Source organism: Hypoxylon fragiforme (assembly GCF_022984875.1).
Source record: "Hypoxylon fragiforme strain CBS 206.31 chromosome Unknown GGS25scaffold_6, whole genome shotgun sequence".
NCBI lineage: Eukaryota > Fungi > Ascomycota > Sordariomycetes > Xylariales > Hypoxylaceae > Hypoxylon > Hypoxylon fragiforme.
The window spans coordinates 1,003,860-1,028,726 of NW_026054761.1; the positions used below are offsets into that span (position 1 = coordinate 1,003,860).

Sequence of the window (24,867 nt, forward strand, 5' to 3'; positions counted from 1 at the left end):
TTGGTAGATTCGACTTGGATAGTTCATCCTATAGCACCGAGAGAAGAAATTAACACTGCTATGGAGACAGATGATAATTGGTGGGCTCTGTTGAATAGACTCCTTCAGTATAGTAAGAAATGCTTCTAATTCTAAGCTTATCTATCGTTTTCGTCCAACTGATTGATATCTGAGATTATCGTTACCCAATATCATGCTCGTGCTGTCTTTCCGTTTGTGCTACTCCGGTGTTAGAAATGAACGTGTGCCCGTAGTTAAACCAGTCAATTTCATAACATGTTATCTATCAAAACCTCGGGGGAAGGGTCACTGTTCATGAAGTTTGAACTATACCCTTGCCCTACCGGTCTCGGCATACTGGTGCATATCAAACATTTAAGCATCTCACCTAAGAATCATACGTGTAGAGTCAGTATCGGGATCCCCGTTTTTAGAGTTGCGCAAGCAAGGAAGTGGGCAAGAAAGCGGATAAGGGACGGCGGCCAAAGAGCAGAACCAAACCTCCAAGTCTAAATATCGTCATCTTATCTTTCCTGTTTCTTTACCTGGCTCGGGAGGAGCCGCATGTTCGCTAAAGAGACACAACGATATTTCATAAGCCACTTATACGACGGAAGCCTCCGTTCCAAGTTTTGAAGGTTTTGGGTTCAAAATCGAGCTACCCTGTTCATAATTGCTCACGGTTACGACTATGGATGGGCTATGGAAAGAAGAATATGAGGTTTGTTCAAGCGAGAGTGGAGCGCATACATGAGGCATCATGTAGTCTCCGTGGCTATCTAGTAGCCAATGAGTCTTCAAGTCAAGCAAGTCAAGTATACAGTTTCAGCTCTTACATTTATCTGTGGCATCAACACGGTGCTAGCCGACTTTACACGGAGACAGAACTTCGGCGAGTAAGAGTTCTTCATCTCGGTGACGGTGAGGCTTTCTCCAGAATGCAATGCATACCGCCCTCACCCAAGCCCATCTACCAACATGAGCAACCAAGCATTACTGAGCAACAGCCAAGCAATCGTCAACTGTAGACTGCACTGAGGTTGCACTGTATCAGTGCGAGATCGCCCATCGTAGATAGCATCATGTTCAAGTATAAGTACTGTCAGTCTCGCAAGGACAACCTGGGATAGATGGACCTCCTTTTTCTTTCGTCAACACGCTCTCTCAAGCCACTTCTTTTTCAACTCAGAAAACCCTCATAGTAATCAGTCATCTCTTTATCAGCATGCATAACCAAAACGAGAAGGCTGCTTTGGCGGAACGGCTCAGAGGCCAGAAGCTCATCATCCCAGACCTGCACCCAGTCTTTGCGCACTGGCCTTGCGGACAGAATAAGCACTACCAGGTGATGAAGGAAGTGCTCGACAAGCGATTCGCCGAGTACGTGGGATTCTCCCCCCGCCCCTTTAATGCTTTGCTAAGCATAGGCACTGACCGAGACAAGACAAGGCCTTGACGAGAAGACCATCAAGGGCTTAAGTGCCATGAACCCGGCTTTGCTGGCGGCAAGGTAAGTTTACATCGATAGACGATGAGCCCCCCTCCTCACCACGGGCCCACCTTAGGCACCTACATAGGTATGCAGCTAACCAACGAATAGATGGTGGCCAAGAGCTTCCACGGACCAGTATACAATCCTGGCCGACCAGATCGTTTGGTTCGGGCACTTTGATGATCTCATCGAGGGCATGATACACGACCCAAGCGCTGCGAGCGACTTGCGTGCTGCGACCAAGATTCTGGTCCGTCAGTCACTCGGTCTTGTAGAGCCGGGAGAGGGTGACACTTCGTGTATCACCAATCCGCTGGTACTTGGCTTCAGGAACATTGGGGAGAGGGTATGCAAGTATTACGATGAAGGTGAGAAACTGCGATTCCTTCCTTTGCTTTGGCGTTTCCCCCCCTATCAACGGAGTACCTATATTGGGTGCCTAGTTTAAAACTGATTCTGATTCTTGGAACGGTTTATAGAGCAGCGAAAAATCCTCGTAGGGCATTTCGATAACTACATCGATTCCACCGTGCTCGAGGCGCAGGCGGACTTGAGCGAGAATTTGCCTAGTCTGAAGAGGTACTGGGAAGTCAGGATCTTGACGAGCGGGATGGGAACGCTACTGGGGTTCACCGAGTATGTCATGAACAAGAATAACAGCAACAACATCGATTGGGTGGTGAAAATGGAAATACTGACAGAGTTATTATTATAGATTAGCCGCCAATGCCAAATTGCCAGCTCAGCTGGTACGTTCTGCGGCGTACGATACTTTGTGGACGACGACGGTGGTGATCAATTCAATGTACGTCCCCCCATGCCTACCTACCTAAGATATGAATCCTCAAGATCCAAAATAAACAGACATACTGACATAGAAGCTAGTGTAAATGACTTGATTTCGTTTAAGAAAGAGATGGTAAGCCTACCTACCTACCTATATATAACTGTTCCTAATGCAAAGCAAATCATATCTCACCACTAACACCAATAACAGAAATCAGGCAGTGTCCTCAGCTCCGTCGCGATACTGTACCAACAAGTCGACAACCTCGACGCCGCCGTGCAGATGTCCATCGCCCACCTCAAGATCCTCGTCCAGGAGTTCGACCGCACGGCCAACATGGTCCTGTCGAAGTTCCCCATGGAACCTACCGAGATCGAGGCCGTCTCTAGAATCATCGACACGATGAGAATGGTCAACACGGGGAATCTGGAGTGGAGGTTCGTTGTTGCCCCCTTCCCCCTTCCCCCTTCCCCTTCTTTCATTTGTGATAGGTACGTTGGTGGCTAACTTTTTCTCTTTTCTTAATACTTCTTAGCCTAGAAGCAGAACGTTATGGTGTCTGCCATGCCATGACGAGCACTGGGCAGATCGAGTTAGTCTTGTGAAAAAGAAAAAAAGAAATCAGGCAAATACAGTAACGAAATGACGAGATTAGAAACACCATAGATGGATATCACTCTTTTCATATTTTCACAAGAGAAGGGGGGAAAATCCTGAGTAGATATTCAACAATACACGATCATATTTCTCACGATGCAATAAGCTTTGACTGCCTCATTCTTCTTTGCATAGTATGTACCTACCTACTAGGTACCGGAATATAAAGCTGACGGAATCCTTGGCATGCATGCCATGCTTCTCCATGTTGATTTGCGGCCTAGCCGAGGTGTCTCGTTTAGGTATAGTATAGTATAATACCTACCTAGTACCTACATACAGTACCTGCCATGTTGCATTTCATATGCATTGCACTTCTTCATGTTCAGATAGAGCTATGTACTATACATCGAAGTCGCTGATAGGATCACTCGGCGCCGAGTCCCAGAACAAGCTATCCTAACTTCTTTTATCCAAAGAAGCCTAGGCGTCTTTACCAGAAAGAGAACCACCTACGTACGTCAAGTAGTCGGGTTCCATAAGCAATGCAATGTAACGTAATGCCGAAAATGCGACGTTCGTCTCTGGAGCCGCTGATAAGCAAGCACGGCACAGCATAGGTAGCTGTATATACCTTAGGTTATGTAGGTAGATATCAAAGACCAGAGATCAACAGCGTGGCAGGTGGCCAAGCATGCTGCTCGCCATGGCACATTGATACATTGATGGTATAGGTAGTGGTTCGTTGAGGGGGGTGATGAGGGGGAATCGAGCAGCCAACTTTACCTGGGGTAAGATGGCAATCAAGCATATGTCAAAGGAGGTCAATTAAGATCATCGTTAAGGTTCCCGGCATTGAAAAACTCTGAGGGGAACCCAGTAGAACCTTGAGCTAATTGTCTATCTACATGACACTATCTCCTTGGCAAAAATAGACATCATCGTCATTTATTCGATTATACTATTCCCCTAGCAACATCCTAACGACGTACATAGTAATGGTGTTCTAGTTCCTCCAATCTGCGAGTGGTAAACTGAGAATGTCGACTCTTTTCCCGAAAAGGTTCGTCTAAGCTGCCGGAGCGATGTTACGGCGGCTTGTAATAGCCGGGGGGTGGTGGGAAGGAAGAAGACAGAATACATGTACTATGGATGCATCATGACTGGATGAGCTACAACTCCCATGTGGACCCTTGTAATCGACGTTATTCCTCGGTCGTTGCGTGATGGGTAGATCTACCAGTATAGGATGAGGAGGAAGAGGAGAAAAAGAAGAAGAATGAAGATCATATTGTGCTATAGATAGTGTAGGTAGCTAACCCAACCTCCATATTAACCCAAGCGCCCAGAAGGCATGCTCTATATATATTATCAAAACTCAAAGGTTTAGAGTTGACTGAGGCGTTCCCCTTGAGTTCTTCGGGTGTTATAGTCTGCATGTGTGTGCTCGTGTCAACATTGAAGTAAACAAGCTTATTTACTTGTCAAAGGACTAAGAGAGTTCTCCTTATAAGCTCAACATCAGAGGAATTTCTTCTTTCGTGTTTCTCTCTCTCTCTCCCTCCCTCCCTCTCCTTCTTAATCTACCTTTGCTTTCAAGGCTACCAAGGTTTCTGCCGGCAGCAAATATCAAGGAGAAGCATTTCTTCGCCTCCCACCCTCCCAATTTCTCACTGCCTCGCGTAGGAAACTCCCGCGCCGACCCAAAATCACATGATGAAGTTCCTCGGCGCTCTGCTGGCCGCTCCCCTCGCGGCCCTCGCGGCCCCTATCTTGGAGGCTCGGGGGGAAGCCATCCCGGGTAAATGGATAGCCGTGCTCAAGCCTGAGAGCGAGGCCCAGAATTTCGTCGGCTCCATGAGCACGCTGCTCGGCGGCGCCGTTCCCAAACACACATACCAGATCGGCGGCTTCCGCGGGTACTCGCTGTCGGCGTCCGACGATGAGATCAACTCGCTCGCTGATCTTGCTGAGGTTAGTTATTTCCTCTCTCTCTCTCTCTCTCTCTCTCTCTCCCTCCTCCTTGTTTACTTTACCCCCAACCTCCTTTACCTTTGTTGTTGTTGTTGTTGGTAAATAGAGTAGCTCGGCGCTAGTCGAAGCCAAAGAAAGAACAGACGTTCGTTTGATCTATTGACTTTAGGCCAACTAGTCTAAGCAGACTATCAGCCAACTAACCACCCTAACTAAACTCTCTCTCTTCCAACTAACCACTAACCACCCCACGTGACACAACAGGTCGCCTACATCGAGCCAGACTTCAAGATCAGCATCGCCGCCCTAACCGTGCAAGGCACCGCCCCCTGGGGCCTGAGCCGGATATCGTGGCGCCTCCCCGACACCACCACCTCGTACGTCTACGACGACAGCGCCGGCGCCGGCACCTTCGCGTACATAATCGACACCGGGATCTTCGTCGCGCACCCCGAATTCGGCGGGCGCGCGGTGTTCGGCGCCAACTTCGTCGACGGCAGCACGAATGACACGGACGAGAACGGCCACGGCACCCACGTCGCGGGAACCGTGGGCTCTGCTACTTACGGTGTGGCGAAGAAGGCGGGCTTGGTTGCGGTGAAGGTGCTCGATGCGAGTGGTTCTGGGTCGATTAGCCAGGTTATCGCGGGGTTGCAGTGGGTTGTAGATGATGCTACGGCGAAAGGGAGTGAGTTTTTCTGCCCCTTTTTTTTTCTTTTCTTTCTTTTCTTTCTGCTCCCCCCCCTCCCCCCCCCCCCCCCCCTTTTTTTTTATCCAAGAAACAGCAGACAACTAACCATTTCCTTTTTTTAAAAAAACCAACAGGAATAGGCAAAGCCGTCGCCAACATCTCCCTCGGCGCGCTCCGCCTGCTCTCCTCCTCCGTCAACACCGCCGCCGCCGCCGCCGTCACCTCGGGCGTCTTCCTCGCCGTCGCCGCGGGCAACGGCAACGCCAACGCCGCCCTCTACTCGCCCGCCTCCGAGGAGTCCGTCTGCACCGTCGGCGCCGTCGACGCCGCCGACGCGCGCGCCTCCTTCTCCAACTACGGCGACATCGTCGACGTCTGGGCCCCCGGCGTCAACATCCAGAGCACCTGGAACAACGGGTCCACCGGCGTCATCTCCGGCACCTCGATGGCCGCCCCGCACGTCGCCGGCCTCGGAGCGTACCTGCTGGCGCTCGAGGGCCCCCGGGACCCCGTGGCGCTGTGCGAGCGCATCCAGCAGCTTGCGACGCCGGACGCGGTCGCGAATGCGCTGTCGAGCCACAATTTGCTGGCTTATAATGGGCAGGAGTGATGGATGTCCTCTGCCTTTGGGTGTTGGGATAGGTGCGCACTTGGATATGTGACGGATCGATGGGGATATTTTGGGTGGTTGGAATTTTTGGATTGCTTTTTGGATATCACGGATAGTTACATGCGTTGATTTTTTTTTGGATATCCATTCCATTTATTGTATATTGTGTGTGTTCGCACACGTGAAGAATGGACCAATCTATGTACCTTCACGGCTACATGAGGGCTCGGGAATGGGGGGTTTTGCTAAGGAGATAGGTGTTTACCTAGGTAACCAGCCTACATCATAGCCTAGGATCATATAGCATCCCACGATCAATTACCCAATCAATAATTATCTGTTGAAAAATAAAAATAACTATGCCCTCACTAGCCTAGGTACCTACCTAGGCGTGCGAAGCAGCGTGCTCTCCCTCGGGTACATGCATGCCATGCATACCCCTATACGGTGCCGGCTCGGCCGGCTTCCACCCGCTTCTCTGTAGCAGGTCTTTGTCCTCTAGCGTGTATACTTGCACCTTTAACGGGCGGCAGCACTTGATCATTTCTTTCTCGCTGTCGGCGCCAAAACCCCAGAGGGATAGATCACCACCAGGACATGTGCCTTTTGTGTGTCAGTAATAGAATAGAGATGGCCAAGTAGGCACCTAGGGAGATACGTAAAGAATAGCAAGGAAACTCACTCAACGCCATCAGCACATCTTGCTCAGCCAAGAACTCGATATAATCACCCTTCTGCGCCGGACATGGGTTCATGAAGTACCGGCCCTGCTCATCCAAACCCGTGACCTGGAATATATTAATCACATCGTGTACATCGCTCTCGTTGAGCCCAAAGGGCAGCACCGCGCGAGTGAGGTTGGAGTGGCAGTGGAAGTCGTAGCCCGTCCCGGAGAGCACGCTGGATATGTATCCGTCGCACCTCGTGCCGAGCAAGTCGTGGACGCGGCCGCCGGTCTCATCGACGCCGTACCAGGAGAGGCTGTCGCCGACAATGGTCACGAGCGGGCGCATGTACGGCAGACACGACCACAGCTTGTCGTACATGGAGACGTGGGATGCGTGGAGTTGCTTCGTGCGCGCTGCCCAGAACCTCTCCCGCGGGTTGTGCGCACTCCAGATGTTCAGATCGCCGACTTGAGGCCCCTCCGGAGTGCTGATGCGGATAATGGACCCGGCGGGTGCTTTCCAGGCCCTCCCTGACCTGATGGGGATCACGAACTCCTCGAGCAGGTTTCGGGGAGCTGATGCGATGGTAGAGTATAGAGATTTGTCAACTGTGAGCGGAGATCCGGTTACCGGCAGGTAGGCCGGTTTCGGCTTCGGGATGGGTTTCCGGGCCTTGAGACGGGCCTCGGCTTCATCTTGGTTTAGAGACATGATGTGTATAACTGAAATGTGATATTTCAAATTTTGCTATATCTCGAAACTGCGTAAAGAGGGTCCTTCAGGGGTTTCTGTTAAAAGTTGAATAGAATACAAAAGATACTCAAGGTGATAAGTAGGCAAGTATGAGTACTAGGTAGGTAGGTTGTACGACCGGTGTAATATCCGGCTTGATTCGGAGCGATGCGACTTGGAGATAGACTAGCTATCGTAGCTAATGCATCTGAGTATGAATAACGTAACCCATTTAGTGCTACCAAGTTCAAAATGTCACTGTCTCCTTAATGACTGCTGGGCACTTACATATGTACCTAACCTACTCTGTTCATGACATCTGGAATTTGAAGATTCAAGACACCCTACTAGGTACGTTTAGACTTGCATATATCAACTTTGAAGCATACCTAGGGATGGATGTGTGCTTTTGAGTTTGTGGTGACATGTGAAGTAAACTGGTGACAACATTAAAGGTGCCATTCAACCTTGGAGATGCAGAGCTTAAATACGAGTGAAGTGAAGTGAAGTGATGATGATGATATTTCTAAAAAGCCGAAGTTCGGTTTATATAAGAAGACGAAATACCTCTAAGTTTAATGTAACTAATTGAATTGATGACCGTTTGTTTCATGTATATAATAAATATGCACATAGTTACCTAGTACTGTATTGTAGTACATGTAGTTATGTAAATCAGGGGCCAATGGACCTAGGTTAGTACATAGGTAGCTTCCTCCCTACCCAGTATTTACTAGGCACCTACCCCTAGGTTAGATATGTAGGTAACTTCTTGAAATGATATAATGTTCGATGCTCGCTCCTTCAAATACTATAATTCTTAAAATTGATGAAGCTAGCTGCCACATTCTTTACATTCGTTACATAGTATTATTAGGAGGAAAGTTCAAGTTAAATACATAGTAGCCACTAATTATTCGGAGGTTCAAGCTAGGTACTTCGTAACTCTAGCCATGTTTAAATCCTTGTTCCTTTTCTTGACCCTGACCTACATAATATCCATAATTCATCGGAAATTCTATCGCAAGCCCAAGCCCGTTGACACACTTGTCACAACTGACAAATGGACATCCTCACAGTCCTCAACAACAACCAATTTACAAAACCAAACAAATACGAAAACACCCTATACCGATTCCGGGACAACACCGTCAGGCAAGGGCATGATGGATAGCCTTCCGCCTGAGATCATACTTCAAATCCTCGAGTTTACTATCGTCGCCTTCTATAACAACAAAAATGGCCTTCTCAAGTTGCGCACTACTTGCAAGCTGTTTAACGAGATTCTGAAACCATATGTCCTTCGAACCCTCCAGCTAGAGTTTACTCGCTTAGACAAGTACGAAAGGAGCTTGCGGCCGCCTCTAGACGAAGATGCGTTGCGTCGCATAGGACCCTTCTGCCAGGCACTCTACCTCGACATGATGGTGGTAAGAGATGACGGTATGTACTATACATAAAGTACCTACATTTGTGGGAACCAACAATATTGAATGGCACAAAAACTGATAATCCCACAGGTGAAGCTAGGCTTTTAAGTGACATGTTCTCCAAGGTCCGCGCCATGGATCAATTCGTTGCGAGAATACGGGACGTCTATTGTATGAACGAATCATCCTTCACCGAGATCGAATACCGCCGCCGCCTCGGCTCTATGCTCGAACACGCTCCCAACGTCACTGCCGTGAGACTGAACCTACCCTTCCAACTGGTGACACGAGGACAATACAGCGCCGCCACTTTGATCCTAGGAAATAGCTTTGAGGCTCTGGCGCAAAGACCTGAGGAGTCCGAGACCCTCAAGACCTTGGTGCTGGAGAACGTGTCAGACATTTCGATAGTGAGCCTCTGGCGTAACCCCCAGGATGTCAAGAATATTATTGGCACTTTCTCCGACCTCCGCCACCTATTCATGTCGGTACGGCGGAATGAGGAGGGCCATACTCACACCAACAACTACCGCAACCGCTTGTGGGAGATGATAGGAAAGGCCGAAAATCTTGAGAGCCTTTGCCTAGTAGACCTGGAGGCTGACGAGCATGTCCGGAAGAGTATCAAGACGTCATCAGAGCGTAACATGAGCCTGGAAAACTGGGAGTTCCGGTGCATGCCTACCATTCGCAAGCCACCGAAAGCTGTGCTCCGGAACCTCACCTTCCTCGAGCTGCGTCAAGTAGAGGTCATGGCGTCCGGCTTACTATCCATGTTCAACTCTTTTGAAAGTTCACTACGGGAGTTGTATTTAGAGGATGTCTACCTCAAGACTGTATATAACACCGAGGCCCCCGAGGACGCGAACGACATACTCTGGATCGGCCTGCCTAATGTACGTCCCCAGCCTCATCATCGCTGGATCGCGACCTATCTGCGACAACTACGAATGCAGTTGCGGGTCTGCCGCGTCGCGAACCTAGGTTACGACCAATATGTCGTGGGCGAGGAGCCCTCTGTCGAAGACAACAGTGTCGGGGCCACGTACGATCTGCTGGACCCGACCGGACTCTCGCGCAGCTTTTCGCAGCGCTTCGTCGAGGTTGCCACCGGAGTCAGGCAGCCATTTGCCAACGACGGCACACCCGTGACCTACTACCCGGAGGACCCATCGCAGGATTCCTGGGCGCTGGCGGACCGCGAACCCTCTGGGGCGGGGCTGCGTGCCGAGGACTGGCACGCGCCGAGCTACCTCGCCTCCCGCCGCAGCCCCACGTCCGCCTGGCAGGAGAGCCTCGACGGCCTCTTCCCCAACAGCAACCAGTTCGCCATCGACATCCTGCACCAGTTCGCCGATGGCGCGTACAAGGGCATGGGGTTGCTGAATAGTTTGCACGATCTCGGGCTCATTTGAGCCGAGGAGGGGAGCTAAAAAAAAAATCAAAGTAAAAATCAAAATCAAAATCAAATTAAAGGCAAGCCTAAGGTACTATACAAATATAGTACCGGCTTCTTGGGTTGGGTTCCTGGCAACATTGAACGATTCCCACCTGAGCTTTCTTAGGTTATGTTGCAAACATAAGGAGGGGGGGAGAGTTCCTGGAATGTCGAGCATTCCGTTTATATTGATTCATCCAGTATACACCCGCACACCCGCATGTCCCGTTCTTCTTATGGTATGGTACCTATCTTGAGTAGACCTAGTATGTACATACTTCCTTCCAACTTTTTCATGCCCCGGATAGTGGGAATGGTACTGTAGAGACGATAAGTAGGCTAGGCTAGGCTAGGCGGCAGTTAATTAGAATAAATGAGATCAGAGAATACTTGTTTGAATATATGTACCTACCTTTTATGCAGGTGTCTATAATATGAATGACATGTAGTTAGTTAGTTACCTTCTAATAGTAATAGGTATGTACATAAGTGCTGTTAGGTTACATTAGGTGCCTACTGGTAGGCACATTATTAGTTAGTTAGGTAGTAAGTAGTAAGCATAGTAGCACCCGTGGACGTACTGTAATGTGACTCACCCACATACCCACCATACTTACTTCTATTTTATGTCACGACAAACCAATATACATATTCTTGCATCGAGGGTCAGGGGGGTTCATGTATTTCATTCATCAGCTTACTCAACAAGGCATTATCTGGTTATCTTCCGTGCAAAGGTAAGAAGGTAGGCAGGCAGGCAGGCAGTGCGAATGTAATAGGGTTTGAGGATTCGGGGGGTTTGTGGTTAACTTCGCGTAGGAACTATAAAAGGGGGGGCAGAGAGAAACTAAAGAGAAAATAACTCGTTCCATCCACGTTCCATCAAAGATCCCATCATTTCACATTGTTCATCAACGAACCTCCGAACTAAAGGTGCAAAACTGAGGGTATTTGACCTTGTTGCTAGCGGCCGTTACCCCCTTCCTCCTCCTCCTCCTCCTCCTCCTCCAAGAACGACAACGACAGCTGGAATATCCACGCATTTCCCCCTCTCTGCTCTATTTACAACCCCTCCAACCCGCAGAAGTAACTAAGACTTCTCTTGCCAACTAGAACGTCGAAAAGGGAACTAGGGGGTACGAGGTTTTGTACAGAACAAGTATAAGGGAGCCGATGGATGGAAAACTGTGGGGGGTATTATATGCACGAAGATGAAGTGGAAAGCTTAGTATTCAGCCTCGGTCTCGTCCGGCTCGAAGCTGTCAGCGGCGACCTCCTCATAATCCTTCTCCAGAGCCGCCAGATCCTCACGAGCCTCAGAGAACTCGCCTTCCTCCATACCCTCACCCACGTACCAGTGCACAAAGGCGCGCTTGCTGTACATGAGATCGAACTTGTAGTCTAGGCGAGACCAGGCTTCCGCAATGGCCGTTGTGTTGGACAACATGGAGACGGATCGATCAACGGAGGCCAGGCCACCGTCGGTAGGAGACGCCGTGGGAACAGCCATTGGCTTCTGGTAGTTAATACCCAGCTTGAAACCAGTCGGGCACCATTCAACTAGGTTGAATGAGGACTTGGCCTTGAGGGCCGCGATAGCGGAATTGCAATCGCGAGGGACGACATCACCGCGGTAGAGGAGGGCGACGGCCATGTACTTGCCGTTTCGGGGATCGCAAACCACCATCTGGTTGTTGGGCTCAAAGCCTAAAATCATATCAGTCAACTGGGCTATTTTCTTTTCTTTTTATTTTTTTTCAAAAAAAACAAGGGAAAATGATATGCTTAGCTTACATTGGAAGGTCAGGTCGTGGACCTTGAAGCTCTCATGCGCACTCTTGGCGGCAGATATGACGGGTGCGTAGCTGATCAGCGGGTAGTGGATACGCGGGTACGGGACCAAGTTGGTCTGGAACTCGTTCAAATCGACGTTCAGCGCACCATCGAATCGCAGAGACGAGGTGATAGAGCTGACAACCTGAGCTATCAGGCGGTTGAGATGCTCATAATCGGGACGGGGAATGTCAAGATTGCGTCGGCAGATATCGTACACAGCTTCGTTGTCAACCAGGAACGTGCAGTCGGAGTTCTCGATAGTACTGTGAGTAGATAGAACAGCGTTGTAAGGCTCGACAACGGCTGTGGACACCCGAGGGGCCGGGTAGACAGCGAACTCGAGCTTGCACTTCTTGCCGTACTCAGTGGAGAGGCGCTCAAGGAGAAGGGCACCGAAACCGGAACCAGTACCACCACCGAAAGAGTGGAAGATCAGGAAACCTTGAAGGGAGTTGCAGTTGTCTGTCGAATTTTATTAGCCAAGCTCAACTAGGCCATTACCAGATAGCTAAAAGCATAGCTCTTACCTGCAACACGTCGAATTCGGTCGAGGCAGTTGTCAACCATCTCCTTGCCGATGGTGTAGTGACCACGGGCGTAGTTGTTGGCAGCATCTTCCTTTCCACTGATTAGGAGCTCGGGGTGGAAGAGCTGACGATAGCTACCGGTTCGGATTTCGTCGATGGGTGAAGGGTCCAAGTCAACGAAGATGGAGCGGGGGACATATTTGCCGTTGCTGGTCTCGGTGAAGAAAGTCTCGTAAGAACCACCATCGAGAACATCCTTCGCGTTGGGGTCTGGTTTACCATCGGCTCCGAGGCCATGCTCAAGGAGGTACCTGAACGTTGTGGTTAGTCCGGGGGAATCTAGTGCGACGGGCAAAGTTGGGTTTCCTTGGTTTAGGAAAGCGGTGTGGTAACACTTACAGCTCCCAGGCGCTGTTACCGAGCTGGGTACCAGCCTGGCCCAAGTGAAGGTGGAGGATCTGAGTGAAGCATTATGTCAGCTAGACGGTCGGGCTGGTTATGGTTATGATGTGGTATGAATATGATTTAAGTGAATGGCCGACGTAAGCTTACGACGCTACAGGTTAAAAGGTAGAGAATGGGTAAGGTGAAGCACAGAAGTGAGCTTCGATGGGTAACAAGGTTGTTGGTTTGATAAAGCGGCGGTCTATAAAGTGAGCCCGGTAAAGTTATAACCACATACCTCGCCCTTCATGATGAAATCGTAGTATCGTAACTAGGCAGATTGAAATACTGCGACGTGAGAGTAGAGATCCGATCTAAGACGAGGAGAGTGAAATCAGGTCGGAAAGATATGCGCACAGCGCTCGATGGCGGTAATGGGAAAGAAGATGAAAAAAGGAGGTGTGGTTGTGGTTTTTGTGGTGGAGTAGGCGAATTAGTATTCAATTAGTATTCAAATCCCCAATCCGCAAGATTCAAGTGCTAAAAAGCTGTAGAGTCCAACCTTAGGTTACTAAGTACGTACTATAAATGCACTACTAGGTATAAAATGTACTTACTTTAATTGAGCAAAAGATTGAGGGGCAGGTTTCAGGGGTCGTCCAATGATGTGACACCGTGGGGACAGAATGGAGTGCTCTATTGGGACAGTTAACAACGTTACCCATGCAATACCGCCCTTAGGTCTGTGTAACTAATCCCATGCTAGGGATAGATGCAGATTAGAGGGGGGCTTCAGATATTCTACAATGTACAATACATGTTACGACGTACTTGTTTCCCAGGTACTAGTAACTACATGTAGGTAGTTAATTCGCTATGGGAATTGCCATGATAGTACTATCGTCTGGTGTACCCCAAGCATCAACGTTGTCAACTGTAGGAAACGACACGACATCAACGGCCTGACTTACATACATGCATATAACTATACCTACATATGTATGCTAGTAGGTGGCTAATTATGTATGTATTATGTATCATGCATCTAACTAAACATGCAAACCAATTTTGAGCCAACTTTCCAACCTCACACCGCCCCGTTGCTGGGCATGTACGCATAGTAGTACACACATCGTACAATCGTAGGTACATCGTAGAAACCAAGTGAGAGGGTAGGCAAGGGCATTGCCTGATTTGTATCCTTGAATGTATCTACCACATACATACATATGTAGTAGTGCATGCGGTTGAAAGATACATATTATATATCGATATATCTTAAGTTCATCTAGCAGATAGGCAGTAGGCAGGTATCATGAGTATTATTAAAAGAAACGATATAATCATCGTCGAGGATGTAGGCATAATAGTACATAATGCTACCAATGCCTATGCTATTCACTCCAAGGCCACCTATTTTCCACCCTTCCTCCACTCAGCTGCTCTCCTGGCGCCGCGATTCTTGGATTTATCCTTCACTACCACTTTCTTTCCCCTAGTCTTGCCAAACTTCAAGTCTTTCGGCTTGCCGTCCTTCGCACTAGCCCGGCGACCTTCAAAGATAACCTGCTCCGGAGACCTAAAATTCTCGTTGACGGGCACTTCCTTTGTATCTCTGCGCTGCCTCCCTTCGAACTTGTCTCCGTGTCGCTGTTTTGCAGCAGCAGCTCTACCTAGGAGCTTTCCGGTTCTTCCTGCTTGAGACAGCTGCTCAGGGGTCACCTTTGGTATATGCTTCGTGCTCTTTGACTTCTTGTCACGACCATTTGAACCTTCGAATTTCGATTTGACGTTTCGTTCCATAGCGAGAGCTGTCTTACGTGGGTCCTTGGCACGAGACACACGCATTAGCCGCGGCAACATCGGAGGGAATTTCTTCCCGTTTAGTAGCAATGCTGATTCGACATCATTGACATCGTAGAACTGTACGTAGGCGAAGCCCTTGCCAACCCGTGTCTTGGGATCCCTAGGAATTCGAACGCTTTCTACCTTGCCAGCTTGTTTACCAAAAGTTCGCCATAGTCCTTCCTCAAAATCTGCTGGGACCTTTGTGCGTTTCTTGGTCGTAGTCTCCCCCTCAGGGGTCATGTTGAGAACGGTTTCGTCATCTACGAACCCGAGATTTCCCACAAAGACACATCTTCGGTGGTCTACTGGGGTTGGATGTGCTACACTATCCACCCGCATGTGACGGTCAAGGACGACCGAGCCATTCAGAGCCTTGAGTGCAACCCGCGCGGCTACTGGAGTTGAATAAACAACATAGGCATTGGTAGACTTTGTCGTTGCAGTCATGAGAGATTTTGTGATATATGCTGCGCGTTTGGGCAATGCGCCTCCTGCAAATGCGGTGGAACGAAATCGTATCGATTCGACTTTGGGTGCCCCGTCTAGTGTTGATAATGGTGATGAAAGATGAGCCAGGAGCAGCTTCTTTGCCTTGGATGATGAGATAGCCTCGATTGAAATATTGCCCAAGAACAAAGTGCGATTTGCCTTGTCGACTTCGATGTCAGCATGGCCATCGGTCTTTTCAAGAAGCGTTTCATGGACCATTGGGACCTCATCCTCCTCGGAACCTTCTGAATCATCCGGAGTCGCACCGTCTATTACCAGACCAGCTTCGCCTTTGCGACGCTTATCGGCTCGCGCGTCTTCCTTCTCCGTATCTTCGACTACCTTGCGCATGTATTTTTCCTCTAGGTCGTCATACGCATCTTTGCGCTTCCTCTTGCGATCCTTCTTCGGGGGACTTGAAAGCGCTTCAATAGGTTCCGAATTTTCAGACTCCTCCTCATCATTGTCTGAAGGAACATCTTCTTCTTCTTCGTCATCATCGTCTTCTATATCTTCGTCGATCTCGCTCAACACTTCATCGTCACCATCTTCGACAGAGTCCTCGTCTACGTTTGATATAGCCTTTCGTGACTTTTTTGAAAAGTTTCGCTCTTTCGGTGGAAACAAATCGGAATATCTAGATTTTGAAGGGACTTGTGCAGGTCCGACCTTGTTCATCATAAGCTTGGAAACATGACCACGATCATGGTATCAAACTTACACTACTTGCGAATAGAGCATCGAGGGTGGGGTCAATGGCTTTGGTTGAAACGGCCAGGCTATTCGTACTAGATTTTGTTAATATGCAGATTGTGAGAAAGGGATAAGAAGAGCATATTATGTAACTTACGATTTCATCATATTGGAGTTGCGACTTGAATGTTATCAAGCGCAATGGCAAGGTTAGTGAAGCTGTATTGTGAGTTTTACAGAATGGGTGCTTGCAGCTTCAAGTAGACTGAACGAAAAAAAAAAAAAAGATTGACATTGAACTTCCTTATCTTATCATGTAAGTTACATAGGTAAAGTTACATAGGTACATTGAAGCCGCTTCATGAAAACACAATTTTTCTTTGCGGTGAAGATGGCTTGATTTGTTATGCGGCTCTAGTTCGGCTATTTCCAAAGTCACAAGTGTCCGATCTAGCAGCTATCACCTAGGCAATCGCGTTTGGTTTGCATTTGCGTTCAGCTATCGATAAGCGGTTTTGATCGGAGTTGGCAGATAATTACCGTAGGTGTTGTGTAGGTAGGTACATTTGTAGCGTTCGATTGGGGTCATTTTTGGGGGGTTACCTCAAAGTGCTATACCTAACAAGGCACTACAGGCTGTAAAGGCTTCCATACCTAGACCTACCTAGGTATATAGTACCTAAGGTTAGTACCTATCTGTACGATATCTGTACTACTAAAAGTTGTTGTGGTACTAGCATGTAAGTACCGTGGACCTATGTTGCTCGCGCGCAAAGCGAACCCTTTCCCATTTGATCAATACCTACATTTTCCTCTCGATGACCTCTTTAGCAACCCAACCCAGCAGCACACTCGTTTTGTAATACATATCCGTTTCAAGTCGCCTGGTCCATATCTTACTCTCTAAAGACGAAATAGTCTTTTATCTAGCATTTCATCTACTACAAGCTATTCATTACTAAACTTTACGCTTCTTTGAGCTCTATTTACTTGACTCTTCTCTGACTCTACACTTCTAACCTACACTACTACCATTTCAATATTCTACGATACCAACCCTAACTACGACAACTTTAACTAAAGAAAACGCCCTCTTCTTCTCCCCACATCCTCTTCTCCTTTTTCCCCTTCTACTCTACAACATAACAACTCTCAATTAAATTCAAACAAGACGAATTTACAACTGTTACAAGAAGATGGCAACTGGAGACACGGCGCCCGCGCCGCTTGCAATCCCTCCCCCGCCAATCGAACCGCTCTCTGACGACGACGGTTCAAGTCCGCTAAGTGATGTTGAGGACAAAGACGGCGACCCAGATGACCTGCATAATCTCAATGATGCCACCCCCAACAACCGCGACGAAGAAGCCAGCTCTGTCGACGACCTTTCTGACGCGAATGACACCGAAGCCGAGACCGAACGCCTCTACGACACGCCTCGAAATCCCATCCGCCATACAGACGTCATTCTAGATCAGCCAGCCGGCATTCAACCTTTTGCGCGTACCCCGACTAGACTCCGACGACATAATAGAAGGGCAAAAGAAGCCAAGGATGATGATGACGGGCACTTCTCCGAGGAAGATTTTTCGATAGCTTCTAGCCCCCCCGCGCGAGAGAGAAAGACAGCGAAAAAGCGCCAATCACCCGTGTTAGACATCCTAGTCGAAGCAGCGACCCAAGACAACGAAAGCCGAAAAAGAAAACGAGCCTCTATGCCTGTCGAAAAGCCAGAGCCCACGCAGCTACCACAAAAGCGCACCGGCTCTGTTCCTGCACCCAAACGGCAAGACTTGGACGGCGACACGTCGATGGTTGATGAGGAAGAGGCTTCATTACCCACCAATAGCGGTGAACATTCGGCCGACGAAACCATCAATCCCACAGTTGGCGAAGACGAGCATGTTCAAGGGACCCCTTCAGATCATAAGGTCATACCGAAGAAGCAAACGCGCAGCGGCTCGAAAAAGCTCAAAGCTGCAGAACAGCCCGCGGAGACCGACGAGCCCACAGAAGAGGGTAGGGGTGCAACACTGCCTCGAGGCGATGGTAACAATGCTGGCGAATATGAACAAGCCGAGGCCGACATAGAAGAGGCAGAAATAGCCCATAGAAATGAAGAAGAACGTACGCTATTCCCACATTTCCTGAGGATACTGACTAGCGCTGACCGAACTCTTGCCAGTCGAGAGGAAGAAGGCCGCTTTCGAGCAGTTGGCAGCAATCGAGAAACGGTTCACAACTTTCCGAGACAGGTTTGTTATTGTACACCTCATTGGTACCAATAATCATCTAACATTGCTTCAGATTATACGAGGAGCGTCTTGAGCAATTGAACCGAGAAGAGGCAATGTTACGATCCGACAACCCAACCCATCCCGAGTACCTAGCTATGATGCAGTGTATAGACGCGCGAAGAGACGAACGAATCCGCGTAGCAAATAGAGAACTAGAGCTCGGTACAGAATCTCTGGAGAGATGGGCTGTAGCTAGACGGGCGCAGGTTCATTCGCAATACTTCCAGTCGGTTAGAGAGTCGAGAGAGACGATTCTGGCAGAGTTAGGCCAGCAGTGGTACGACATTCAGCACGAGCGTCGTAAGCAAGCCAACAATGTACCCGAATTTGGACTCCGATTCCCTTCAGACCCGACACAGCGTACCAGAAATGCGCTAGCGTATAATAAGGAGGTTTCCATTCTGTCCGGTGTCGCCAAGTACGAAGGGATGCCTGCTGCGCCAGAGATGAAAGGGGCGACCATGCAGGATTTGGAGGATGATTTCGAGGCTATGAACGTGAGTTATTCGCCCGTACAGTTTCACTTTGCCAGGTAGTTATGGTGTTACTAACTAGGACCAATCAGAGGAATCGACAACCGCAGCCTCGACATTCAGTACATAGACCCAACTACGTAGATTATGGGGGCCTCCCGTTTGGTCAAAGCCTTGGTCCTGCAGGAGAGCAGTTTATCGAGCAGACCCCATGGGCAAATCCCAACCACCCTTCAAATGCTCATCTTCTCCAGCGACAACATTCAGGCCAGCACGAGCCTCATGCACCGTCTGGATCTAAACGACATTCCCACCAGCCGCACCCCTTTTCTAGTGGGCCAACTTCCAACCCCTCTAACGGCCCTACGAAGGCACACAAAAATACACCAAGACAACCATCCAACTCTCCCGAAGTTGCAAGAGCTGCAGCTAGTTTATTAGAGCATACTAAAGCGCGTAGTATGAAGGCAGTAGAAACGTCGGCGCAACGTGAAAGCAGCCAGCCAGTCGGCGGCTTTTAATTACCCTTGACCCGGGAATTCATCATTCCCCTGGGGACAGGGACAAACAGACGAGAACGGGGGAGGCCAGGACTGAGTGATGAGATGGGTGGCTACGTCATATTATCGTCGGGTTGAATAGATCTGCGGGATAGGAAATAAGGACGTTATACCCTGTGCATATGTTTTGCATTTGGCGTCACGGTTGGCGATAGAGGCTTTCCGGAAAGCTGAGGTTGCAGAGCCGTATGGCGTTTAGCTGCCAGCGTCTTCGAGGCGCTCTTAGAAGAGAATGGGGGTTGTCTCTATGATATATGATGACAGGGTTTTGTGCCTACAGCGAGAGACATACACATGTGTGTGGCGTTAGGGGATTTGCCATTCATTTAAAGGCCCAAAGTAAGGGCGCGATACCAATACCATCTAGTTCAAATTCATTCATGATCATATCAAGCGGGACTCAAACGAGACCAAGCGAAGCAGACGAGAAGAGTGTAGTTTTAAACTCTGTGAACACTAATACCATAGCTCTTATATGCTTATGCCTACAGCTTCGTTTTCCCCTTTTCTCCGTAATCTCTTCTTGGGTGCTGCCGAGCATGTACAAATGTCGCAATGGATATGAGTAGGTACTGGATTGTATTTATTTCTTGGCGGATTGCGTTGGCGCATCAGGGACCTTTACGTCCTCGAACTCATCTTGTCCGACAACGCTGATGGTGTAGGCATCTATATGTAAAGGTAGGTAGTTGGTATATGAGTACGAAACAGGCCGTGGCCCATTGCCCGTGGAGACAGACAGAGGGGGACGGTAAAATAATGTGGTCTCAGTAATCAACTTACAAACACCAATAGCAAAGGCGCCAACTAAAGAACCGACAACGGCGTTCTTAAAGATGTAGGGCCGCCTTGCTCGGATGAGGGCGGGTGATTGTCTTTGTCGCTTGTCGTAGTATGAAGAGCTTCCGAATCTGCAAGGGAAAAGTAAGTTAGATATAATGATGGTGATATGTTATAGCATGAGGATCGGATCGATATACCCAGAAGCCATCTTGGTGTCTTGCTTACCGGAGGGGGCGGTAATCCTTTAAGATGCGGCAAGTTGCAAGTTTGAATATACTAAGACCTAGGTTAGGTGGGTAGGTGGTAGGTACATATGTATAAGAAAGCTGAGCTGTGAGATGTGAATGAGTTAATGTGAATGTTAATGTTAATGCTATGTACAGCGCCACAAGCCTTAAAGAATCTTGAATCATGCGCCTGGAAGGTGCATCCTACATGCCTAACCTACAGTATGTAGCACCCTATTATACATGAGCTAAAGAAATGCTTATCAACTTATCAAGATCTGACGATGCTGCGAGTCTGCGACCACACCACCACTGCTTCAGCACGCTTAGCAGACGCTATGCCCAAGTAGGTATAATACATAACTAGGTACTTAGGACAGTATTATTGGTGTAAGTGCAGTGGACATTCCATCGGTAAATCATCGGCAGATAGGGGAAACCCCTGCATTCATGTACAATACAAGCCCATGCTAGTCTGGTACATAGATGATAGTACCTAGTACCTAGTAGTAACTAGGTTGTACAAAATACTAGGTAGGTACAACCTATGGTATCCGGCATCACATCAACTACAGAGAGCTCCAAGCTTTGTTCATTGTTCTTTTTTAGCACATTTTAATGTTATAAACTTGCAACACCTTCGTTTTGATCTTGCTCAGGTCAAGACCTTTCTAGTCGCTGCAATTGATCATTCAATTCAATTTCTCAATTTCTTTCCTTCTTTTTTTTCTTTCATACTAATTAATGAAACGACGAAGTAACTACACCTCAAGTTAATTCAGGTCTGCTTTACATCAACCACCACATCACAGCAGCCCGATAATTAATTAGATTTATTAACTTCCAAGACTCCAGACCTGAAGAACAAGCAAAGGGGACCCTTCAATCACTCACTGGCGCGGGTTTTGGTGTAGAAGATGATGCTAGCTAACCCCCGGTGATCATCCAGCAAATTGACATCACCATACACGAACACCTATAATTCTTAGGTAGACGACGCGACACACCACACCACGACACGGCACGGCACGTCGCAACAACTTTTACCTCAACTCTTTTCACCTCTTCCCTAACTGCACTCAATCCCTTTCTTTCGTACTGCTATCTGATACGCATGATCTCTTGCGACGCCTTCTTTTCCCTACAATTAAAGAACTGCCGTCACTTTTATATATCTAAACTTGGCAGTCTGCACCGGACACTGCGCCAGCCTGTGTCTAGATTCTAGATTCTCGACTCTACCTATAGACAACATTGAACTTACATACTTTAGTACTTACCTACTAGTAGGTAGGTAGTTGATTCACCATGACAACAGCACAGCTCTCCGTGCAGGACCAGATCAAGCAGCTAGAAGGTGCGCGCAAGCTTGTTCTGGGTAATGCTAGCTATTATACCCAGGTTATTCAAGCTACACTCCCTATTATAGGCCCCTCAGCACAAGTTGAGTTCCGACGATGGGGCGCAGAATTTCTTGCTGAAGCATTCGCGACACCTGCTATCGCACCTGGCCAGAAGGAGACTTTGTCTCTAGTAGTCCTCGAAACTCTCCGCCTGCTAGTCGAGGACCCCGACCAAGACATCTTGGTCCTGAGAAGTGTTATTCAAACTGCTGCTAGCATCTACCCACTGGCTCTAAGATGGATGTACGTTTCGCCCAGTTACTGTTGTAGACCCCCCTTCTCCTCCCCCTCGTAGACTCCTATGCGCCCATTGCCTTTACCGGTCATGCGCTACGGTTATTATTGAAACTGGATGCCTACCTGCCTATACCTCGAAATATGTTCTATAGGCTACATTACTGACGTTTGTTACTACATTAGTATAAATAACTCGTACGACACACATACATGGGAACGAATGACAGCTATCAAATCGAGAATCCTGCGCATCTGGGATACTGCACCATCGACTGTACGAATATGCTGTATCAAGTTCGTTCAACGGGTAGTGCTTGCACAGACGCAAAGTGTAAACCCAGAACCAAGGGTATGGATGAGAGGAACCTTAGGCTTGGATGTTATGTTCGGTGCTAACAATAGCTACAGCGTGGCGATGTGCTCGATATATCACTTGCTATGATCCCGCCGAACCACCCCGTTCTCGACCCCCCAAAACTCGAGGCTGAGGCAACAGCCCTCCTAGATAGAATGCTCGGGATTCTACAAGATAACAGCAGGTAAGGAAATATCGCCGAGTTTTGCGAGTGCCATGGGAATATTAGTACTAACAAGGCCACTCGTAGTGATGCTCTAGTTGTCGATGCTACCTTGAATACACTCTCTATCCTTATCCGCAACAGACCGGCTACTTCCAATAGGATTCTCAACATCGTCCTCAACTTCAATCCTCTAAAACTTGCCAACTCACCCATGACACCAAAGATAAAAGTTCTAGTCAAGTCGATGGAGAAGACAACACGAATGTTACTCATGCATCTGTCTAGGCGGTAAGGTCTTTAAATGACTATAGTTTGTCATGTCACTAATTCATCATAGTAACCCACAACACCCACTAACCGGCCGCATACAACAATACATTGAACGGCTTATGCGCTCTCGAGCTGAAATTTTCGACGAAGGGACTCGAAAGCGGGCTATGGTAGAGCAGCAAGTCAATGGCGTAGATGCTAAGCGCCAACGAACAGGACCTGTACCGTCCCATCCTCAGATTGAGATAACCCCGTTGAAGCCCGGACCTCATACGTTGGCGGATCTCTTCACGTTTACTAGCAATGATGGATTGAAGAGCTTTAATGTCAGCGAGAATGTCCCGGCACCCCTTGCCGCCAGAATCAGCGTTACCACTATATCGCGTATAGATCCCCAGTTACTAGAACGGGCTATTCAGGTATGTCCTATGGCACTTTATATTGGTTGAACAATGTCTTACATTATTATAGGGCGTTCGAGACCGCTTAGCAGTTCTACAAGAGGCTCACAAAGAACCGATCAATCCCGAGACGGCACCCCTCGATGTTGAGGAGGATGAGGACGACTACGAGCCAGACTATTATGCCGGGGAAGATACGGAACAGATCCTGAATAAGCTCGACTCTTCACTGCCAGAAGAACCACGTGAGCTGGCGAAGCCTGCCTTAGGTGGACTTGCATTGCCTACATTCCGATTACCACCGCCCCCTACACTAAACGCGGACCAGGCTGCAAAGGTCGGCCAAGGCTCGATTGCAAGAGTGTTCGGCACAATGCGAACTCTTGAAGACCCTGCCGTCAAGAAATCTAAGGCTGGCATGAACAGGCTTGCAGCTAGCTCGTACGACCGAGATTCGTGGATCACGGTGATAAGTCGACTCGCTACCCGCGCGAATGCCGGACTTGATGATATCACGGATGAAGACGATGACAGCCAGGTGACTTTTACTGGCGTTCGACTTAGTGATGTCATTCGAGAGCAATTGTTCAACTACGTCCTCGAGGACTTCCGCAAGCGTATCGAGGTAGCTGTGTCGTGGCTGAGCGAGGAGTGGTATAACGACAAGGTACAGCGGCAATCAGCGGCAGCGGCGCCGGTCCCGCGTAGCGTTCCAGCGCACTACGAGAAATGGACGCTGCGTCTTCTGGATGGATTCATCCCTTACTTGCATTCACAAGATAAAGTCTTGACACGGTTCCTTAGTGAGCTACCGGAACTCAATACTAGTATCTTTTCACGAGTAAAGACATTATGTCGAGACCCGAGCTTGGTAAATCTTGCTCTTACGACGCTGTACTACTTGGTGATAATGCGACCCCCAGTAAGGGATCTTTCACTGGATACCATCCAGGATATCTGGACGGACTACGAAGATGCGAGACCAATGGCGACAAAATACCTGCAGCGATGGCGACTTGGCTTTTTAGAAGGAGCCCAGCAAGCTCTCGCCGGGAACGTAACACCTAATGGGGCTGGTGTGGGCTCGGTAGCTACGTGATCCTACCTCCCCCTTTGTTGAGAATGATTTTGCTAGGAATGGAAGGGGAAAAAGATTATGTTATTAATACCCGGGGGGAGAAAACAACGATAGGTGAAAATATGATGCTCATGGGATCTTGCAACTGCATCTGCCGGTGGGTGAATAGGAGGGCGTTTCGGAAAATGTCAATAGGTCCAAAGGGTCAATTTAGGAGTGTAATATCGCTTGGGTGCGCACGGCATTGAGGGATGACGACTCTGGCACAGCTTGCCTGGGTGAATAATGAATTATCGGATACCCTGTGATAATGGTTATCTAGCATAGCTAGAAATATCAATACTTCGATTGTAAGCAATTTTTTAATATGGCTTTAGTTGTGTGTTGTGTGTTGTGTGTTATATGTTGTGATGTTCATGAT

At 48.5% G+C, this 24,867-nt stretch overlaps 9 protein-coding genes across 9 annotated transcripts; 5 read left to right on the forward strand and 4 right to left on the reverse strand.

Moving 5' to 3' along the window:
* The first annotated feature begins 1,127 nt into the window (after nucleotides 1-1,127).
* Nucleotides 1,128-3,058, forward strand: GGS25DRAFT_318148 (terpenoid synthase). Its single transcript, XM_049257794.1, has 8 exons — nucleotides 1,128-1,380; nucleotides 1,445-1,510; nucleotides 1,601-1,860; nucleotides 1,972-2,128; nucleotides 2,208-2,297; nucleotides 2,378-2,411; nucleotides 2,490-2,716; nucleotides 2,815-3,058. Exons 1-8 carry the CDS (start codon nucleotides 1,226-1,228, stop codon nucleotides 2,882-2,884), a joined length of 1,059 nt encoding a protein of 352 aa, XP_049115488.1. The 5' UTR covers nucleotides 1,128-1,225; the 3' UTR covers nucleotides 2,885-3,058.
* Nucleotides 3,059-4,304: 1,246 nt separating this feature from the next.
* GGS25DRAFT_318209 (oryzin precursor) lies at nucleotides 4,305-6,443 on the forward strand. The gene is made up of 3 exons (XM_049257796.1): nucleotides 4,305-4,850; nucleotides 5,115-5,538; nucleotides 5,676-6,443. The coding sequence occupies exons 1-3, from the start codon at nucleotides 4,590-4,592 to the stop codon at nucleotides 6,149-6,151; spliced, it is 1,161 nt and encodes a 386-aa protein (XP_049115489.1). The 5' UTR covers nucleotides 4,305-4,589; the 3' UTR covers nucleotides 6,152-6,443.
* GGS25DRAFT_318190 (uncharacterized protein) lies at nucleotides 6,421-7,832 on the reverse strand. The gene is made up of 2 exons (XM_049257795.1): nucleotides 6,834-7,832; nucleotides 6,421-6,754 (listed from the first exon to the last, which is right to left on the reverse strand). Exons 1-2 carry the CDS (start codon nucleotides 7,528-7,530, stop codon nucleotides 6,537-6,539), a joined length of 915 nt encoding a protein of 304 aa, XP_049115490.1. The 5' UTR covers nucleotides 7,531-7,832; the 3' UTR covers nucleotides 6,421-6,536.
* Nucleotides 7,833-8,310: 478 nt separating this feature from the next.
* GGS25DRAFT_494329 (uncharacterized protein) lies at nucleotides 8,311-10,837 on the forward strand. The gene is made up of 3 exons (XM_049261341.1): nucleotides 8,311-8,485; nucleotides 8,631-8,994; nucleotides 9,072-10,837. Exons 2-3 carry the CDS (start codon nucleotides 8,715-8,717, stop codon nucleotides 10,394-10,396), a joined length of 1,605 nt encoding a protein of 534 aa, XP_049115491.1. The 5' UTR covers nucleotides 8,311-8,485; nucleotides 8,631-8,714; the 3' UTR covers nucleotides 10,397-10,837.
* A 593-nt stretch (nucleotides 10,838-11,430) lies between these two features.
* GGS25DRAFT_494333 (tubulin/FtsZ family protein) lies at nucleotides 11,431-13,767 on the reverse strand. Its single transcript, XM_049261342.1, has 5 exons — nucleotides 13,465-13,767; nucleotides 13,182-13,240; nucleotides 12,783-13,093; nucleotides 12,214-12,717; nucleotides 11,431-12,126 (listed from the first exon to the last, which is right to left on the reverse strand). Exons 1-5 carry the CDS (start codon nucleotides 13,474-13,476, stop codon nucleotides 11,645-11,647), a joined length of 1,368 nt encoding a protein of 455 aa, XP_049115492.1. The 5' UTR covers nucleotides 13,477-13,767; the 3' UTR covers nucleotides 11,431-11,644.
* A 689-nt stretch (nucleotides 13,768-14,456) lies between these two features.
* Nucleotides 14,457-16,604, reverse strand: GGS25DRAFT_494335 (uncharacterized protein). The gene is made up of 3 exons (XM_049261343.1): nucleotides 16,354-16,604; nucleotides 16,225-16,291; nucleotides 14,457-16,172 (listed from the first exon to the last, which is right to left on the reverse strand). Exons 1-3 carry the CDS (start codon nucleotides 16,362-16,364, stop codon nucleotides 14,580-14,582), a joined length of 1,671 nt encoding a protein of 556 aa, XP_049115493.1. The 5' UTR covers nucleotides 16,365-16,604; the 3' UTR covers nucleotides 14,457-14,579.
* Nucleotides 16,605-17,392: 788 nt separating this feature from the next.
* On the forward strand, nucleotides 17,393-19,487 carry GGS25DRAFT_522611 (Sds3-like-domain-containing protein; the record flags this gene model as incomplete). Its single annotated transcript, XM_049264272.1, has 4 exons — nucleotides 17,393-18,323; nucleotides 18,382-18,451; nucleotides 18,504-18,990; nucleotides 19,059-19,487. 4 exons carry the CDS (start codon nucleotides 17,393-17,395, stop codon nucleotides 19,485-19,487), a joined length of 1,917 nt encoding a protein of 638 aa, XP_049115494.1.
* A 622-nt stretch (nucleotides 19,488-20,109) lies between these two features.
* GGS25DRAFT_522612 (uncharacterized protein) lies at nucleotides 20,110-20,517 on the reverse strand (the record flags this gene model as incomplete). Its single annotated transcript, XM_049264273.1, has 3 exons — nucleotides 20,110-20,195; nucleotides 20,310-20,437; nucleotides 20,507-20,517. The coding sequence occupies 3 exons, from the start codon at nucleotides 20,515-20,517 to the stop codon at nucleotides 20,110-20,112; spliced, it is 225 nt and encodes a 74-aa protein (XP_049115495.1).
* Nucleotides 20,518-21,110: 593 nt separating this feature from the next.
* On the forward strand, nucleotides 21,111-24,800 carry GGS25DRAFT_494340 (uncharacterized protein). Its single transcript, XM_049261344.1, has 6 exons — nucleotides 21,111-22,182; nucleotides 22,360-22,525; nucleotides 22,585-22,715; nucleotides 22,782-22,985; nucleotides 23,035-23,386; nucleotides 23,439-24,800. The coding sequence occupies exons 1-6, from the start codon at nucleotides 21,845-21,847 to the stop codon at nucleotides 24,465-24,467; spliced, it is 2,220 nt and encodes a 739-aa protein (XP_049115496.1). The 5' UTR covers nucleotides 21,111-21,844; the 3' UTR covers nucleotides 24,468-24,800.
* Nucleotides 24,801-24,867: the final 67 nt, after the last annotated feature.

What these genes read in the sequence shown, in the direction of transcription:
- GGS25DRAFT_318148 (XM_049257794.1), top strand. Translation starts at nt 1,226, where the DNA reads ATGCATAACCAAAACGAGAAGGCTGCTTTGGCGGAACGGCTCAGAGGC. An exon ending in ACGGTGGTGATCAATTCAAT is followed by an intron (nt 2,298 to 2,377) that starts GTACGTCCCCCC and finishes CATAGAAGCTAG; the next exon opens with TGTAAATGACTTGATTTCGT. An exon ending in ACGGGGAATCTGGAGTGGAG is followed by an intron (nt 2,717 to 2,814) that starts GTTCGTTGTTGC and finishes AATACTTCTTAG; the next exon opens with CCTAGAAGCAGAACGTTATG.
- GGS25DRAFT_318209 (XM_049257796.1), top strand. Translation starts at nt 4,590, where the DNA reads ATGATGAAGTTCCTCGGCGCTCTGCTGGCCGCTCCCCTCGCGGCCCTC. An exon ending in CGCTCGCTGATCTTGCTGAG is followed by an intron (nt 4,851 to 5,114) that starts GTTAGTTATTTC and finishes GTGACACAACAG; the next exon opens with GTCGCCTACATCGAGCCAGA. An exon ending in TGATGCTACGGCGAAAGGGA is followed by an intron (nt 5,539 to 5,675) that starts GTGAGTTTTTCT and finishes AAAAACCAACAG; the next exon opens with GAATAGGCAAAGCCGTCGCC.
- GGS25DRAFT_318190 (XM_049257795.1), bottom strand. Translation starts at nt 7,530, where the DNA reads ATGTCTCTAAACCAAGATGAAGCCGAGGCCCGTCTCAAGGCCCGGAAA. An exon ending in AGATGTGCTGATGGCGTTGA is followed by an intron (nt 6,755 to 6,833) that starts GTGAGTTTCCTT and finishes GACACACAAAAG; the next exon opens with GCACATGTCCTGGTGGTGAT.
- GGS25DRAFT_494329 (XM_049261341.1), top strand. Translation starts at nt 8,715, where the DNA reads ATGATGGATAGCCTTCCGCCTGAGATCATACTTCAAATCCTCGAGTTT. An exon ending in GATGGTGGTAAGAGATGACG is followed by an intron (nt 8,995 to 9,071) that starts GTATGTACTATA and finishes ATAATCCCACAG; the next exon opens with GTGAAGCTAGGCTTTTAAGT.
- GGS25DRAFT_494333 (XM_049261342.1), bottom strand. An exon ending in CCGAATTCGACGTGTTGCAG is followed by an intron (nt 12,718 to 12,782) that starts GTAAGAGCTATG and finishes AAAATTCGACAG; the next exon opens with ACAACTGCAACTCCCTTCAA. An exon ending in CCACGACCTGACCTTCCAAT is followed by an intron (nt 12,127 to 12,213) that starts GTAAGCTAAGCA and finishes ATATGATTTTAG; the next exon opens with GCTTTGAGCCCAACAACCAG.
- GGS25DRAFT_494335 (XM_049261343.1), bottom strand. An exon ending in ATGCTCTATTCGCAAGTAGT is followed by an intron (nt 16,173 to 16,224) that starts GTAAGTTTGATA and finishes ATGATGAACAAG; the next exon opens with GTCGGACCTGCACAAGTCCC.
- GGS25DRAFT_494340 (XM_049261344.1), top strand. Translation starts at nt 21,845, where the DNA reads ATGACAACAGCACAGCTCTCCGTGCAGGACCAGATCAAGCAGCTAGAA. An exon ending in GTGTAAACCCAGAACCAAGG is followed by an intron (nt 22,526 to 22,584) that starts GTATGGATGAGA and finishes CAATAGCTACAG; the next exon opens with CGTGGCGATGTGCTCGATAT. An exon ending in TACTAGAACGGGCTATTCAG is followed by an intron (nt 23,387 to 23,438) that starts GTATGTCCTATG and finishes ACATTATTATAG; the next exon opens with GGCGTTCGAGACCGCTTAGC.